The following is a 17,524-nucleotide window of genomic DNA, read 5'->3' on the forward strand; positions in this document are numbered from 1 at the left end:
CCTATTGCTTCAGTGGTTAATCAGCTCACCAACACACTGCTCCATTTGCCCTGAAAAACAGTATGTATCTTATACATCTTCCATCTTCCCTACCAAGCGCAGCTACAGGTCCCTTCACATTTGCTTTTTTGCACAACGAAAAAGCGTCAAGAAATCAGTACTTTTGGAAACAAGTCATCTGACTAGTTCAGTTGTCTCCAAAGTGCTGGTTTCTCTCCCCAAAGCAGGAAGGAAGCCCAGGGGACTAGCTCAGCTGCTCACCGCAACCCCCTGCCATAACCGAATATGACAGACGTCCTTCAAAATTCCAGCAGCTGGTGTCAGAAAATTACATCTTCAGAAGTACTTTGCATTTCAGTGTCAGTCCTCGGAAAACAGGGCATGTCTGTGTGTGAATGCCTCAGCCGGCCACCGAAGTTCCCCACATGATACACAGCAAAAATGAAGGACCTAGTGAAAGGATCCTCGGAAATAGGCTGAGGGGATCCATCTAGGAGTCAAACACAGAAGAAAACCCTAACTGTTCCTGGTTTTAAAAATGTGAAAAATTCAGTAACTAAATCCCTCAGAAATATTTCTCAGGATAGAAAATGTTCTTAAATTGTGCATATCCTGCTCAGCGTATTTCAGCAGAGAACAAATAAACATTTATTTGTTCCATGCTAAGCAAAAAGTCCTTTAGATTATCACACATATTTGATAAATTCTTTAGAGCAAATCTGAATTTCGTATTCATGCTAAATCTTTAGCCAAACTGTAATTAGAAGCTAGCGTATACCTCTTTGATAGTCTCAGGGAAAACTGCAGGTAAAGCACATCCTGGTTTATCTTGGTTGAACTCTTGGCAGATTATGACTGAAGATTGTTTAAAGAGTTCATTACATCTTTGCCCTCCTTAAGCAAAGGTTATCACAGAGCTGCCTGTTTGAGTGAATTATGACTACTGGATGGTCACTAGTGCCTGTGATATTACTTATTACATGTTCAGTGATAAATCAAAGTAGGTAGTGAACAAGGAAAAATCTCTACCAAGGGCTTTATTATGGAATCTAAAAATAGTAAGATTTCATTTACAGGGACAAAATAATGAGCTCAATGTATACATGTGCTGAGAAAGCAGATGGAACAAATCCACTATTCACATCAAAATTAAAAATTTAAACAATCTTTCTAAAAATTAAGTCTTGCAGGATAAAACAGCTCTTAAAGATTTATTTTTTTAATTTAAACTTCATTAATGCTCGTATTCTTCATCTTAACAGCTAGTGCTGTCAGCACATATTGATTTAGCCCTCTAATAATTACATCATCTTTCCATCATGTCAGAGAATGTCAAGATGACTGTGATGCTATGACTGGAGTATGACTCTAATGTCGCAAAATGCTTGTGTCAGTTGTTTATCCAGACACAGACATGTAACAAATCTCAGAGTGTTAGAGGAGCAAAATACTGACTTTATTAATAATCTGCTACGTAAAATGTTTCATCGTTTCCTGTAATGCTGCCAAAATAGCATTGTCAAGTAATTATTTAAATAGTTTTATTTAAATAAACTAGAACTCAACTAGGGCACCTTCACCAATGTCACGCCTTCCCAAAACACCACGATGTCTTTCAACATTCAGCTATTTAATTTGGTGTTATCTGAAAAAAACCCCCACATTCTCACACAGCTGCAAAGCATCTTTACTTTTCTGCAATGAGGTTGGATATTGTACTTGTGTATCACCTGGATGTCTCCTGAAGGCTTGTTTCCTTCAAGCATTCAACCAGCTCAAGCTTAGGCTTATGAAAAGACAATTGCTTTGGTTACAAACAGAACCGACTTTAATAATTGTATTATTTTTCCTAAGGGTTGAAATGAGGCAAGAATTACAGCATATTGATTCATTTGATAAATGTAAAAAAATCCTGGTTTAAGGGTTTTAATATCTTGAAGTTATAGTTTTGAACTAAAGGCATATTTCTTTTCTTTTCAGAAGCAAAAGTCAGTGTTCATATGACAGTAGGTCCAGTAGGTTACCAAAACCAAACAAACTCAAGCAGTAAATAAACTAATAAAATATGAACACATATCTTTTGTTAAAGAAATTAAAAAACATCATTCTTTCTCCTTCTCCTTCAAGAACTTTATAAAATAAGGTGCCAAGTCACACTTAGGTTGACATGATCACCCTGGAATAATGGATTTCATTCAGTAATAAAATCCAGCTGCGCAGAACTGAGGAACAACCCTACCCCAAGGAGTAAGTACTTCTTGTGAAGGACCGCGATTTTTCTTCCTGAAGATTGTGTAGCAAGGATGACTGGACTGAAATCACTTTAGGACTGACTCAGGCTTTTGCGAGGCGATGCGTGCATACGGACAAGTGCCTTTTAGTAAGTTCACAATTTTTACCTCAGTCTAACCTCAAATTTTCTAACCTCAGCAACGTACTATAATCAGTACAAACCTCTTTTTGCTGTGGCATAAACTGTGAGCATCATCTTGTGCCCATGCAAAGGCATAATCCCTTCATCTCTCCACCTACCAACACTGCTGACAATGGCCAAACGGGAGCAGCGTGGAGGGTCTCTGCCCTTCCCTTTGTGCACCAAGAGAGAAGGGAGCCGGCCCTGCTCCCACCACGCCGCACAGCAGCATGGGCTTGGTAGCCTTCTGGTAAAGATGTGACCGTACTAATCATTGCCTACAAACAGCAATTCACTTTCATTGGTATATTCTTGAAAACTGGATTATTCATTTTACAAGACCTGGAGCAGATTTTTCTTGTGAATCATCTCTGAAAACACGCAAATGATTATCAGTCACAACACTGATAACAGACAAGCAAACAGTGAAATCAACTGGTAGGACAGGTGATGATCAGGATCTTAACAGAGGGCTCTTGAGCTCCATTTTCCTGTAAGCCTGATTTTTCACCACATATAATCAACCCCACTTCGAAATACAACAAATTGGCAGATATGGGGGAAGCAGTCTGATCACAACATTTGTTTGTCACAATATGCCAGAAATTAGTTTACAAACTTGTCTTCGAAATTACAATAATAACCGTTTCCCAATATCATTCCACATTTGCAAGAGGCTTCAATGCATCTTAATTGATGAAGTCCAGGAGCCCAGTAATTTCAGCTCGAATATGCAATCGCATCCTGATAAACACAAAACGCAGGGAAAATAATAGGCCTGGCACAACAGGAACGTTGGGGAGAGGGGGCTCCGACTGACTGTCGCAGCACAACACATGACAATCAGGCATCACAGAAACAGGCTCAGGACAAGAAACGACGCAGGCAGGCACATTGGCAGCGTGAAGTTCATGCAGCCATGGGAACATTTGCTTAATATATTCCTGAGGCATACACACACAGAATGCAATTTTAAGATGGCCCTAAATTTCTAGATGAGGGCCTTTTTTCCCTGCTTTCTTAAAGATACCTCTCCGTTCCTACAAACTGCCATGCAACTTCAGCCTGTCAATCCAGCTGAATGCAGCTCTCAAAGCACAATGACAATGTCTTTTAGAACGGAAAGTATTTTGTTATTGTTGCCGCAATCAATGAAGGCTTAATTCATTTTTCCTTGACTTTTATGCACTATTATCCATATTATAATAACAGTCATGAACAATTAAAGATCGGGTTTTATTGTGCCAACATGTCTGCACAGAATGAGAAAGAAGAAAGTCCTTGCATTAGAGATGACACTTTAACTGGTGAACAAATAAGACAAATAAGAAAATAAAATAATAATAAGAGAATTGAGTCATACATTGATATTTCTCTAATTGACTCCAAACAGGAATGATTTACCCATAAAAAAAGAGAAGATGGATTTTAAGGTAACATTTCAGTGAGAGCAAGCAGCTCAGCAAACTTCCACACATTTCCCCACGCACAAAGGACACCATGGAGAATCAGTCAGCGGTACATAACTCGCTTCATGGCTACTCACTTCTGTGTCTCCTGGGGTAGAAGAGCGGGCAGTTCAAGGCCTTAGACTATACAAGTATTTTACTTGCTAATCTATTATGCAAGAAAATGGCCAAACCAACTCCATGTATCTGGTTGCCCCCCATGTCTTTCTCTTCCAACTGTCTTTTGTTTGTCTGGTATTTACTGAATTCAGTGCCGTGTAAGTGAACTCAAGTGAATCTGGTATATCAGGTTCTAGCAGTTATGTTGGGGCTACTTGCCTGTCTTTTGGTCACAGCAGAATTTAGGTAGAAGATGTCAAAGTCTCCACACCAGGTCACCTACAAGGTTATAAAGTAGCCCAGGAAACTTTGTATATCTGCGGTTACTCTTGAGAGTAGGCAAGCTGATTCAATCTCCAAGATTCAGAGGCTTGAAGTGTACCTATACTGGGGTTTAGGTGTGATTTCAGAGTTGGGAAAACAGTGCAGGGTCCTTAATGAACTAGTTAGGTACTCTACTCTGCATGGAGCTGTGCCTCAGTGCAGGGATGGAGGAGCTCCAGGGAAGAGGCAGGTTGATGCGATGCCTCGGGAAGCCCAGGCTACCAAGAGGTTGACAGGGCAGCTGGACTCTACCCTTGTCCCATGCCCAGAAGCTCTAAAAACTGTTCACTTGCACCAAACTTTTCCACGTGGTCACCATTGAGGTCTATCTCATTTTCCAGGACCCAAGTTTGACATGTAGGGGCTGATATGTAGCATTAACAGGAGCTTTTCAGCATACAACCAGCTATGCAGTGCTCAGCATCTCTGAAAGTCAGCTCAGAGCCATCTCAAAGTGGATACTAAACTTGTGGCATACTTTTGGTGTTAATCATTGTTTTTAATTTACTGTTGGTAAGATGGAGATAATGCCACAAGCCCCACTGTATAAGTTTTTTTTTTTAAAAAAGAAATTTGGAATGTGCTGGTTAACAGCATTCAAAGTACACCAACTGAACATGGTATTTGAAATTAGGATGAAAAAACGGAGAGTGAGGAACAAATACATATGTACATGTATGGGGTTGTGTGTATATATTTATATAAACATTATTTTCCATTACTAAACTGGCCTACAATTTGCACACTTCAAAAAGTGTTACTTACTACTTTCAATAAGTATTAGTATAGATAAAAATCACCAGCCTGTCACAATAAATATTTTAATTTCTTAATATATTTTTGATGAAATTCATACCTTTTTTGGGATCAGAATCCTTTCAGAGGTATGAGGTAGCAAAAAACCTGATCTGATCACTTCATAAAGTTTTACATCAGCTTTTTTGCTACATGTGCTTTATTAAAAATTATAATGCAATTTAAAAAAAAAAAAATCACATTAAAATTCAATGATGCTCTAGATTTTCCCCATACCATTTTCTGGCCACCCAGGGGAGAAACACAGATGTATATAAGACCTGAAAAAACATCACTACTGAATAAATGTACTTGCTAAATTGGACCAAAATTGGCCCCAACACACCAATTAGAACTTTGGTTTTGGCTATGTAAAACTGTCTCTAAAGGCATTTTCTTGTTTAAAAACTCCTGGGGCCCCTTTACAAGCACTGCCACACTGGAAAATGTTCCTTTGCATCCCCAGTGCAGTGACCAACTCTCATCTCATCTGCAAAGCATTAAGCGCTGCCTATAGCATTAAACACCCACCTGCACCCACTGTTCGAAGCTAACAAATACAGGCAATGTTACATGCGCCACACTTCTACAGAGGCTCATTCTCCTTTTCAACCTTGACCACACCGATACTAGCAGGAGCTACAGGTATATTTGAAAGGTTAAAAGCTTGAGTTATTTTACTGTCATCTTCATAACGCTCCAAAGACATTTGAAATAAATTATGGAGCAGACACCATCACTCACTTTTAGAAATGTTAAATTGTGGAGTAACTCAGGGCTCCTCAGCAGATCAGGCAAAATTGGATTTTGATGTCCAAGGGCTGCTGCTGCTGTGGCAGGGGCTTAGGGTAAACCTGACAAGTACAAGAGTACTTGCAGAAATGGGTGAAAACATTCAGGGTGATGGGACTGGGTCAAACTAGGCCAGTTTAAGTATTTTCTGTGTTGGCTCCCTCTCTGGCTAGCTAGTTCCAACCTCGGGGCATTGCTGTCTGCCTTACCCAGTTACATGTGGGGAATTTTCCTCCTCAGCAGGTAAAATACTTGGAGACACAGTTTCTTGTTGGGTAAGCATGGATAATTACTGCCTATGCCATGATAATGAAAAGATGTTGTGTTCGTAAAGCTGAAACCCTTTCCATAAGGCACATATAATAGTCAACCACTTGTAGAAATGGTCAACTTTTGGCCATAAAGACATTTAAGTAGTAATTAAACATTGTGACCCAGAAACTTTGAAAGTTTTATCATCATTATGGTTTCATTACATACCATTTGCAGGGGGGAATATCTTAAAACTAAACTCAAATGTAAACTTTCTTGACCAATGTCAGTTTGGCACCAACTCACTATTTAATTGACTGTTAACAAATTCTCCAAGATATGACTTCTATACAGATATTTTATCTTCCTGTTAATTGGTAATTACGCATTGGCAGGAAAAACAGTGTTTCTTTCCAATTATTCCAGAACTCAGTGATTATTTAAACTTTGCTAATTAGCAGCAGAGGGCTGGTACATCTTCTGGGCAAATTGTATTTGATAATCCCTATTAAAATATACATGGCAGTAGCTGACTTGTAACAAACAAACAAAAAAAAAAGTGGCAGTTCAAAGGGTATTAGATACAGCACAAGGCAAATGGGGGCTTATTAAAATTTCCCCAACTGTTCTAATGAGAATGCCGAGGGTCATTTCTTCCTAGTTTACCATCTGTTTGGTTTCTGGCAAATATCTCCAGTGTGAAGGGAGGGTCCTGGAGCCCATTTGGCTTGTCACAAAGTAAACCAGGGATCTACAGCAATTTCACTAAGTTACAAAACTGCACTTCAAGAGCAGTAGCATCTACGTAGCTGAAAACTTTTTTTTTTTTTTTTTTTAAGAGCTAGCATTTACCAATTATTCCTTACTTTTTAAAGCTGTGAACGAGCATGGAGAGGCAAAGACTGAGCAGGAGGGATCAATTTTACAGGCTCACCTAACAAGAAAAATCCAACAGTTGGTCTTTTTCCATCTCACAATGTTAGTGGGGGATATTTTCCTCTATCTGTCAAAATCTGAAAGCAAAACATTACCCCAGAACCACCAGTGTTTGAGCATAAACTGATGCCAAAACCAAGCCTCTGACGTCTCGAAACCACATGCCCCATGCAGGAGCAGCGTGAGCCTCTGATGCCTCCAACGCTTGGTCCAGACCAAGGCACCAGCAGAGCTGGGGAGCATGACCAGAGCATTTTTTGCAGTACCCTCTTGGAGATGATACTGTGGGTGCCCTTCAGTCACCCAGGCATCCCCTTTGCCCTTCTTCCTCTGGGGATGAAACCAGCAGCATCAACAATGACACCCACCTACAGTCACTCTGCTGTAAGACTGCTTGGGACCTGTGAGCCAAAGGGGAAATACAGGACCAGGGAACTACATTTATCCTTTTCCCCACTTCCCAACTCATGCAGAGATGGATTAAAACAATCCTTCATCTCTAAATTGAAAGGGGTTTTTGGTTTTGGGCTGCTATGCAAAAATGTATGTAACCAAAATACCAAGCAGAGGATTATGTGAAGGCTGCCTTAATCCTGTCAAAAAGCAATAGAATAATTTAAAAAGAAAAGAGTGTAAGATAAAATGTAATGCCAAGTAAATTATTTCTGGTGATTGCTCTTCCCAGGATTTCCTCTAGGAAATTTTTATTCACCATATTTTAAGGAATATTTGTAACTATTCAAATTTTTTTTAAATCTCAGAGACTCAATCTATTGCTTACAGTAGGTGTGATCACCTTCACAGTGTAGAAACAAAGAATCACAAAAGACGCAAGATTGCAAGATGATCTTTCATGTTCTTTTTTTTGCTTTCTAGCAGATGCAATTCCCCTGTTCAGGCACTAAAATGTTTCCAGGTAACATCATGCTCATAGCCTCTTATAAAGTAGTCCACAGAGTTAAACAAAACCTAAAATTCACCGGCAGTTTGTGACCTCGCAGTAGAAAGGAGACATCTGTTTTAAAAGACAGCAAATTACAAGTTGCATAAACCTACACAGAAAATAAACCAAAAATTTTCTGTTAGCCAATTAGGCCTGTGGCAACACTTTCCAGTGTAATGAGAGCTTTGAATCCACTGTCTCTACCATAATAGAGCCTATGGACTTTCAAAAGGGCCTTTTCAATTTAGGTTGAAATGTTAATGCATGTACAAATAGTATAATGAAATTACTTGTTTATTCCACATTTATTAAAAGGTAAACATCAGTGTAGTAATTATGATTTTGCATAAAATTAGGGTTTTGGGGCTTAACTATAACAGCTTACATTTTTTATTGTAGTTTGTAAGAAACTACTTAGACCAAGCTTAAATTTTAAATAATTTGTCATGTGTGCATGATGTGAAAATCTACTGGGGAGCCAGAAAGCTTTGGGAAGAGTCCGAATGCGCAGAGATGCAGTGTGACTGGCAGGTCAAAGGCAAGCTTTGATGTGCACAGCCCAGCACATCTGTCTGCTCAACCAGCCTGTCAGCCAGGACGATCCCGTGTAATGAGACAGATTCAGGTCCTCAGCACACAGCACTCCTTATCACTGCTGAGGGATTACGCTGTAATCTTCTCCTTTAATTGCAGAAATGATACTGCGTTTGTCGCTTTCCAGTGCACATGGCTTTGGAGGAGCTGAGCTGTATTTTCCTATTTATCCCAAGTTACAGACCAGTACCCCTACCACCCACCAAACCCATTTATCCTTAATCTCATTTGCAAGCCATCATTCCCATCAAACCCACCACTGCATTTGTAGCTTTCTAACATGTTTTTTAGTACTCCTGTCTCCCACTTTCCTCTTATATATTTGGTAGAAGTCAAGCAGTGAGAGCCCCTAAATGACCGTATATACATCCTGGCTGTATGGCAGGGTAGCCTTAGTGGGTTGATAAACCCCAGAGGATGGTCAGCAGATGCCCCAAGCTATGGAAGGAGGTCCCACAAGGACCCTCAGAGTCAAAAGCAGAAGAAGGAAAGGACACATGGGGATGGAGAGATCCCAAGGGGTCCAAAAAGCATCTCCAGAGAGATGGGGTGTGAATGACACTGAGGGATAGCCATGTGGCTGGAGAAAGGGGGAGATGAAGAGTGGGACTGCTCTTCAGCCTTCAGCAGGCAGGGCTGAAGGATGTGGAAACGAGTCCCAGGTATGCACTGCACTGATCAGGAAAGGAGGGTGGAAATGATACTGGAGAGATGCAACTTAGATCCCATGATACAAAAGATACCCTAACAGAGAAAGAAACGCTTTTCTTAAAAGCTCAATTTAAGTATTATTTCTTTGTTAAAGGATCCTCACAGCTTCCTTAGTGAGGTTTCAAGTACACATTTATGTTTTGTCCCAGTTCTAATTTTAGCTTTACAGTTTTAGTTTTACGTTTATCTGAACCCAGACAATGGTTCAGCTTAGGACAAAAGATGAATATTTATGACCACTATTAGGTTTTATCCCCAAAAGCTCACTCATTTCTGCCTAAAAGAGTTGTTAGATGGTTTCCCAAATAAAAATTTCAGCAAGTTTCATGTCAGTATAACCCCACAGAGGAAACCAGGAACTATTTCTTTGGCTACATGATATATACTGAAAAAGAAAGAAAACATAACCCTTAGAATTAACTCTGTAAGCTTCAACGTATTTTACCTTTTTTCTTCAAAGCTTCTTGACACGGTTAACTAGCTGTGATAACTGACAATGATTGTGTCTCCATCAAGTGACTTCCTAAACTAGGTAATTAAAAGATAATTGTAGCCTCAATAAAGTAACTTATGGCACAAAAGACAGATATGTGTATGTTGGGAAGACTTCAAATTGTCGGGGCAGACTGGAAGATTATGATAATCTAGCGTGACCTCCTGTGTGATGCAGACAAGAGCATTTCAATGGTAATATTGTAAGGGAGAAAAAAAATATCCTTCCCTGCTCCATAAGCAACCACTATCAAACCCATTTCAGAATATTGCTATCTTCAGGTTTTAAAGACCCAGCTTCGCCCCCCCCCCCGTCTAATCTACGATAAACCACATAAATCTTTGAATTGAGGTCTCTGAACTTGACAGAGTCCTCAACATTTAAAAAAAACCAATAATTTCCACCCAGCTAAATCAAACCAGAACATCACCATCACTTGCTGGAAAGGAGGAGCAGCTCCTTTGCTAACTGGAGATGATGACACAACAGATGGATCCAGGGTTTCTGGAGAAAGCGCTTTATGTTTTTTTCAGAAAACAAAACTATGCCACTCCCATCTACTATTTGCTTAAACAATACATTAAATTCTGTGGACACTACTCTTTTTTTCTACTACAGATGACAGATTTTAAAATACTGTTAATTTTTAGAACTACCAAATGGTATTAAAGAACACGTCATTTGCATGCTAAATGCTTTTTGGAAGAGGTCAGCCTTCTCGTCTTTCACTGCAGAGTAGAGAACGGAAATGTTTATGTAGTTCTCAGTCCTGGGAGCCATCAGTACATCATTGATTGAACATTCACATAAAATTAAGTTTAAAAGCCATTGCCATTTTTCCTTCACTGTTTACTTTTTACTGTGACTGCAAAGACTCTGCACAAGAGCATCAGCTCTTTTGAAACATCCATATTGGTTTTTTTCATTATATAGGCAAACTTAGGAGCTAGCAAAGAAAAACAGCAAAATGAGATTTTTATTTTAAATGTTGCATAACTAACAACTGTAACACAACTGACTCTACAGTTTGCCTGCAGAAAATTCAAAAGAAAAGTCATAGATGGCAGCAGTTTTTCTCTGACATGGATGGAGGCATGCTTGAGACAGAGCAGCAGACCTCCCCTGGGCATGATGTTTGAGAATTCGTACTGACGAGCAAAATGAAGTGGCTCCAACCATGCGTGACTACTTTTGCCTGTCTTTGGCTTCCATATTTTCCCAGCCTGTAGGCTTGGCTCTTCTTTTGGTCCACAGAATACACACGTCACCTGTTTAGTCGTTGGTTATCTTACCAGCAACTGAACGGTCAAAGTAACACATCAAGAGCTAGAAAATGACCTTTGGCAAGTTAAAAAAGGCCATGTCTTTTTTTCTGTCACATGTCACATGTTACTTTAACATCTGGCTCAGTGCGACACCAACTACAACAGCCCTGTTCTACAGATGAAGATACTATTCTAGGAAAAAATACAGATGTACTTTCTAAATGCACAAAGCTATTTAGGTTGCTAAAATTTTGCTTAATTTCCATTCTTAAATATTTAGATGTGATTAAACATGGCTTGTATACCTTGCCCAGAGTTTGCTGTACAGGGCCATGATCTCCCCAAAGACATGATGCAAACACCTATTTTATGGCAAGATAATATCTTGCCAGTAACTTGAACATCCCAAAAATTTCACATTGATAACTGCTTTCCTTCTCGCTTAGTCCATCAGACCCTGTTCATCCTGTAAAGAGTACAGTGGGAAAGGAGAAACGGCAGTACTATTTCTTCCAGAAAAGTGGATCTTTCTGTGCATTTTACATAAGACATGAAATACCCGTGGCAACTGTGCTCTTCCCTTTGAAAGACCAAGCAAAAGGTTTGAGGTTGATCAGTGGTGCTATTCACAGAGGCAAAGCCCTTCTCAAATTATTCCTCAATACAGTTTTAAATAATGTGCTATTCATGTTGCATTATTTCATTCACCAGCCAACATATGTCTGCTGTATGACACTCACAGGTCCAGGCCCCTCGTGTTTCACATGCATTATAACAGAGATAATTACTATGAAAGATTATTATGAAGAAAGTACTGAAGTTTAACTGTAATGGACAAATGAACATTTAAACATGCTACTGCAAGTGCAGCGCAGTTGGTGTCCCATACAACTAGTACCTATTTTTGTACCTTCACTCCAGGGTGTTAGGGGTGACCAAGTTCCTGCAATTGGAGGAACACAATTCTTACAATTATTTGTAAGGATATAAAAAATACTACCAAATAACAAACTGCTGCAGAAGGTATAGCTCTAAATTACTCGCACAAATTTAGAAGAGATTGTTCAAAAGCGCCTTGTCCTTAGCACAGCTGGCCTGGCTGCTACCACTGAATGCAACAACAGAACTTGGAATATATAGTAATTCTGCAAAACCTGTCCTACCCCTTTTACTACAATTCTGGTTTTCGTACATGGAAAATAATTGGTTATATAAAATACCTTAACCACCATTCTGGTTTTAAGGAAGACGCTATTGTTAAGTGAATGGAAAAAGTGGGTTAACATAAGCTCAAAGGAATCAGTGTTTCAGCCCAAAAACAGTTAGATGCCTTGGGCTAAAGGCTTTAGTTTATACCGAATGTCACACCATTTAGAAATGGCTATTTTAACCAGTTTAGCTACTGAGGCTTTTCTCTCTTAAAATTCACGTAATTCAGTATACCAGTACTAGGCTGACCAAAACCAAAGAAAGTGGAGGAAGAAATAACAGCGGTCTAAAAGCCACCACTGCCTTATCTCCTTGACTCCCACCGACTTCCATGTATTGTTGATTACTTAGCCGAAATTAACCTGTTTCAGTAATTGTGTTGTTATTGATGTCCTTTGTACAACCAATTATTCATTACCCCGGGTTGCAGAAAGTAAATTACATTGAACTTACCAAATCCAAAAGCACTGGAACCACCAACGCTCTGGGAAGCCTGAACACTGGTAGAGGTGTAGAGCCCAGTTACCAGTAAGCCGTCAAAGAAGGTACTTGTCGAAATAGTCACTGAAATGAGAGAAATAAAATAAGTATAATTATTTATAAGCAGTACTTAAGATCCTATACATATTCTGTGAGCAGATTCTTGCACTTGAATGAGATCCCATCATTCAGTACAGAGAATTCATCTGAATTCCCCCAATCCTTATGACACTTCAGTGACTTTAAATTAGCTTTCCCATGTAATTTCCCCAAACAGCTCATTCAGCGTTCAAGCCGTGTGTGCCAAGTTTTAGTCTGCTCCTGTACAGCTTCCTTAGGGTTTACTTAAAAGAAAATTGACTGGTTTAGAGGTAAACGACTGGCATTTATTGGTGTTTGACTCAGCTTCTATTCCTAAACGTATCATAAGTCATGTACCAGTAATCACCTGCAGCAGGAACCAGAGACAAATTGAGCATTACAACAGGATTGGAAATGAACATCAAAAGGGTGGTTGTGGCCATCTCAGCTTGGGAAGTTGCCTTTGCTAGAAGCACAAAACTAAGCTATACACTAAATTTACAATGAGTTAGTAAAATGTAGCATTGAAATATATGGCTTGTAAGTAATTGTCAAGACATTAGACTGTAGTAAAAGCAGTGGAATAACCAGGATTATGGTATTGTTCTTTCTGGACTTAAACAGAGTGCTAAGTTATGGTTATCATACATATTATAGTATTATACACTTAAGTTATATGGGTATCTGGGTCATTACAGATTATGTGTATTTAAATAACTCATAAATGTATTTTTAAGAGATTCTTAGATATTAACTGCAAAGTAATCATCCAAATAGCATCTACAAGTAACACTGGAATCTATATATTCTTCATTAGAATTGACAAATCTTGCAATATTTATTTACTTCTTGCAAACACTAATTCTCACATTCTTACTTCAGTATCTTTCAGATTGCATCACTGTATACTTATCATCAGCTTCAGTGGTTCTATCTTGGAAAGACCTGAATTACGAAGTGACAGGCTTAGGTTTTTACCATTATATATATATCCTCTATGGCCAGAACGACTTCTCTAATCCTACAGCAGCATGCAACCTTCTTTGCTTCATAATAATATCCTGTCCAATTTTTTTTTTATTTAATATTCCAACATTAGAGTGCATACCTCCAAATTGAAAATCAGAACTAGGAAATTTTACAAAAAATGAATTTATTAGATAGTTTTACAATTAAGTGAATTTTCTTCTCTTTCTCTCCTCACCTTTGTCTGTGTAATCCTTTTCTACATCTAATGTCTGTCTAATATCGTCCTTTTCTACAATCTTTACTCATATTTATTTAAATGTGGATAAACTTTATTGCAAATCTATTGCCTACCATATAGGACTTTTTTTTTCCTCCCCATACTGCTCTCTCTTGCTGGAAACATCAGATCTACAGCCAGTCACTGGCTCATGAAGCAAGGTACTGAGAGGTGACTGCTACTACATTCACAGAATCACAGAATCACAGAATCAGTACAGTTGGAAAAGACCTGTAAGATCATCGAGTCCAACCCAACACCACACAGCACCATGTCCATCAAGCTACATCCCACAATGCCACATCCACACGCTCCTTGAATACCTCCAGGGAGGGTGACTCTACCACCTCCCTGGGCAGCCTATTCCAGTGTTTCACCACTCTCTCAGTGAAGAACTTTTTCCTAATGTCTAGCCTGAACCTCCCCTGTCGCAACTTGAGGCCATTTCCTCTAGTCCTGTCACTAGTCACTTGGGAGAAGAGACCAACACCCACCTCTCTGCAACCCCCTTTCAGGTAGTTGTAGAGAGCGATAAGGTCTCCCCTCAGCCTCCTCTTCTCCAGGCTAAACAACCCCAGCTCGCTCAGCCGCTCCTCATAAGACTTGTGTTCCAGACCCCTCACCAGCTTCGTCGCCCTTCTCTGGACACGCTCCAGCACCTCAATGTCCTTCTTGTAGTGAGGGGCCCAAAACTGAACACAGTATTCGAGGTGCGGCCTCACCAGAGCCGAGTACAGAGGCATGATCACCTCCCTGCTCCTGCTGGCCACACCATTTCTGATGCAAGCCAGGATGCCGTTGGCCTTCTTGGCCACCTGGGCACACTGCTGGCTCATATTCAGCCGGGTGTCGATCAACACCCCCAGGTCCTTTTCTGCAGGGGAACTTTCCAGCCACTCATCCCCAAGCCTGTAGTTTTGCCTGGGGTTGTTGTGGCCGAAGTGTAGAACCCGGCACTTGGCCTTATTGAACTTCATCCGGTTGGCCTCAGCCCATCGATCCAGCCTGTCCAGATCCCTCTGCAGAGCCTTCCTACCCTCAAGCAGATCAACACTCCCTCCCAACTTGGTGTCGTCTGCAAACTTGCTGAGGGAGCACTCTATCCCCTCATCCAGATCATCAATGAAGATATTAAACAAGACCGGTCCCAAAACCGATCCCTGGGGGACTCCGCTTGTGACCGGCCGCCAGCTGGATTTCACCCCATTCACCACAACCCTCTGGGCTCGGCCATCCAGCCAGTTTTTTACCCAGCGAAGAGTGTACCTGTCTAAACCACAGGCCGCCAGCTTCTCCAGGAGAATACTGTGGGGAACAGTGTCAAAGGCTTTGCTGAAGTCCAGGTAGACAACATCAACAGCCTTCCCCTCATCCACTAGGCGGGTCACCTGGTCATAGAAGGAGATCAGGTTGGTCAAGCAGGACCTGCCTTTCATGAACCCGTGCTGGCTTGGCCTGATCCCTTGGGTAACCTGCACGTGTCCCGTGAGCGCCCTCAAGATGAGCCTCTCCATAACCTTCCCCGGCACCGAGGTCAGGCTGACAGGCCTGTAGTTCCCCGGATCCTCCTTCCGACCCTTCTTGTAGATGGGCGTCACGTTGGCAAGCCTCCAGTCATCTGGGACCTCCCCCGTTGACCAGGACTGTTGATAAATGATGGAGAGCGGCTTGGCAAGCTCCTCCGCCAGCTCCCTCAGCACCCTTGGGTGGATGCCATCAGGCCCCATAGACTTATGAGTGTCCAGGTGGCATAGCAGGTCGTTAACTGCTTCCTCCTGGATCATGGGGAGCCTATTTTGCCCTCCATCCCTGTCATCCAGCTCAGGGGGACGGATACCCTGAGGATACCCGGTGTGGCTGTTAAAGACTGAGGCAAAGAAGGCATTAAGTACCTCAGCCTTTTCCTCATCCTTCGTGACACTGGTGATACGCATTCAACAGTGAAACAATCATCATCAGAAACAATCCCAACAGTCATTCAGTGTTTCGTCTGGGGTACACATTGGCTTAAACTTACTATTAAATATCTAAAGAACATGCAAACATTGACAGTGGCTGAACAGAGGAGCAATATTTACCATGTTTAATTTATTCTTCAACTCTTTATATTTACTTATCTTCCTTTCTTTGATTATTCAATAGTGTACTGAATATTCCTGAATCCAACTTTTCTGCTCCCATCACTCCACATTTCAGTGTTTTGCAATAGACACTTCCCTGAATGCAGCCGCAGGTTCAGAGCCATATGCTCAATTTTTAAGAAGAGGCCACTTCTGAGATATATGTTAAAGGAACAGCAAAAGAGACTGGATTTTTTTAAAAAATAAAGTAAGTGTTATGGAGAGGAAAAGAAAATCAAACAAGCAAACAGTGAATTCTTCCTGCGTTTGATGATGAACTGGCGAATAATGCAGAACCTTTTCTTCCCTTTGTGCTTTTAAACCAAGAAAGAGGCAAAACATATGTTGAAAAAATATGCCTATGCATTATTTTTGAAGACTTGGCAAAACAGTCAGTGAAAAGCATTGATAGAAGGGCACCGGGCCAGTACTTTGCTACCGTTTTGTTTCCCTGTGGGGAAGCATCTTATTCTTTACTGAATAGGATATAATGTAAAATCCTACTGGGAACAGGTGACCAGTTTCTCTCTGGGAAAGAAGTGATATTTTACAATGCCTGTATTTGATTTTGGACATATTTGTGTGATTGTCAACCCTCATTTTACATGAGCATGTAATAGGTCAATTTTTATCGTTGAAAAATTTCCAACACAGTATGGCTCCCTCATTAAGCCTCTGGGAAACTGCACAACGCCTCTATCACTTTTTTTAAAAACAGAGCACTAGGCTGTTATTATACACGTGTCATACATTTCAGAATAATTTCATAGTTCTTCAAGAGGAAAAAAATTAATCATGACATTCTCAGTGACGATTTTTTTCTTTACCCAGTGGTGAAATACATCAAATTCCCATAAAATGAAAGAAAACACACACCATGCTAAGTGTTAATGACCAAGAACAGGAAAGCTGTGCTAAAGCACAGCCCAGCAACAGGATCCTGATTTTATGTTGGGACTAGGGCTTGTTACTGAGGGCTCTCAGCTTCCCCTTCCAACAGCAAAAAGAAGATTCCTCCGAGATCCCCTCCGCCAGGCTTTGTTTCTGCCTTTACACTGGCTCATGCCATACGCATTTGACGCCAAATATCCAGCGCTTCAGGAGCGAGGGCTGAAGCCAAGACCCACCTGGACCTTGGAAAACATCTGGAGGGGCACAGCTGCACGGGGCACCCAGGGCTAGTCAGGCAAGGGGGACCCTGGCACAAGCCCACCGCCCTCCCCACAGTGCCCAATGGACGCCACAGCAGTGAGTCTCATCTACAAGTCCAACCAGGCTCTGCTCCATCTTCCACAATACCCT

The 17,524-nt window shown here is 40.8% G+C and overlaps 1 protein-coding gene across 1 annotated transcript in view; it reads right to left on the bottom strand.

The window, feature by feature from the left end:
* The window catches only part of RELN (reelin), a 299,237-nt gene that overhangs the window by 235,010 nt on the left and 46,703 nt on the right, over nucleotides 1–17,524 (bottom strand). The window contains exon 2 of the mRNA XM_059817215.1: nucleotides 12,749–12,859. Coding sequence (XP_059673198.1) covers nucleotides 12,749–12,859 — 111 coding nt within the window. The remainder of the gene's footprint in view (nucleotides 1–12,748; nucleotides 12,860–17,524) is intronic.

This window comes from Gavia stellata, chromosome 4 (genome assembly GCF_030936135.1).
Source record: "Gavia stellata isolate bGavSte3 chromosome 4, bGavSte3.hap2, whole genome shotgun sequence".
Lineage (NCBI taxonomy): Eukaryota > Metazoa > Chordata > Aves > Gaviiformes > Gaviidae > Gavia > Gavia stellata.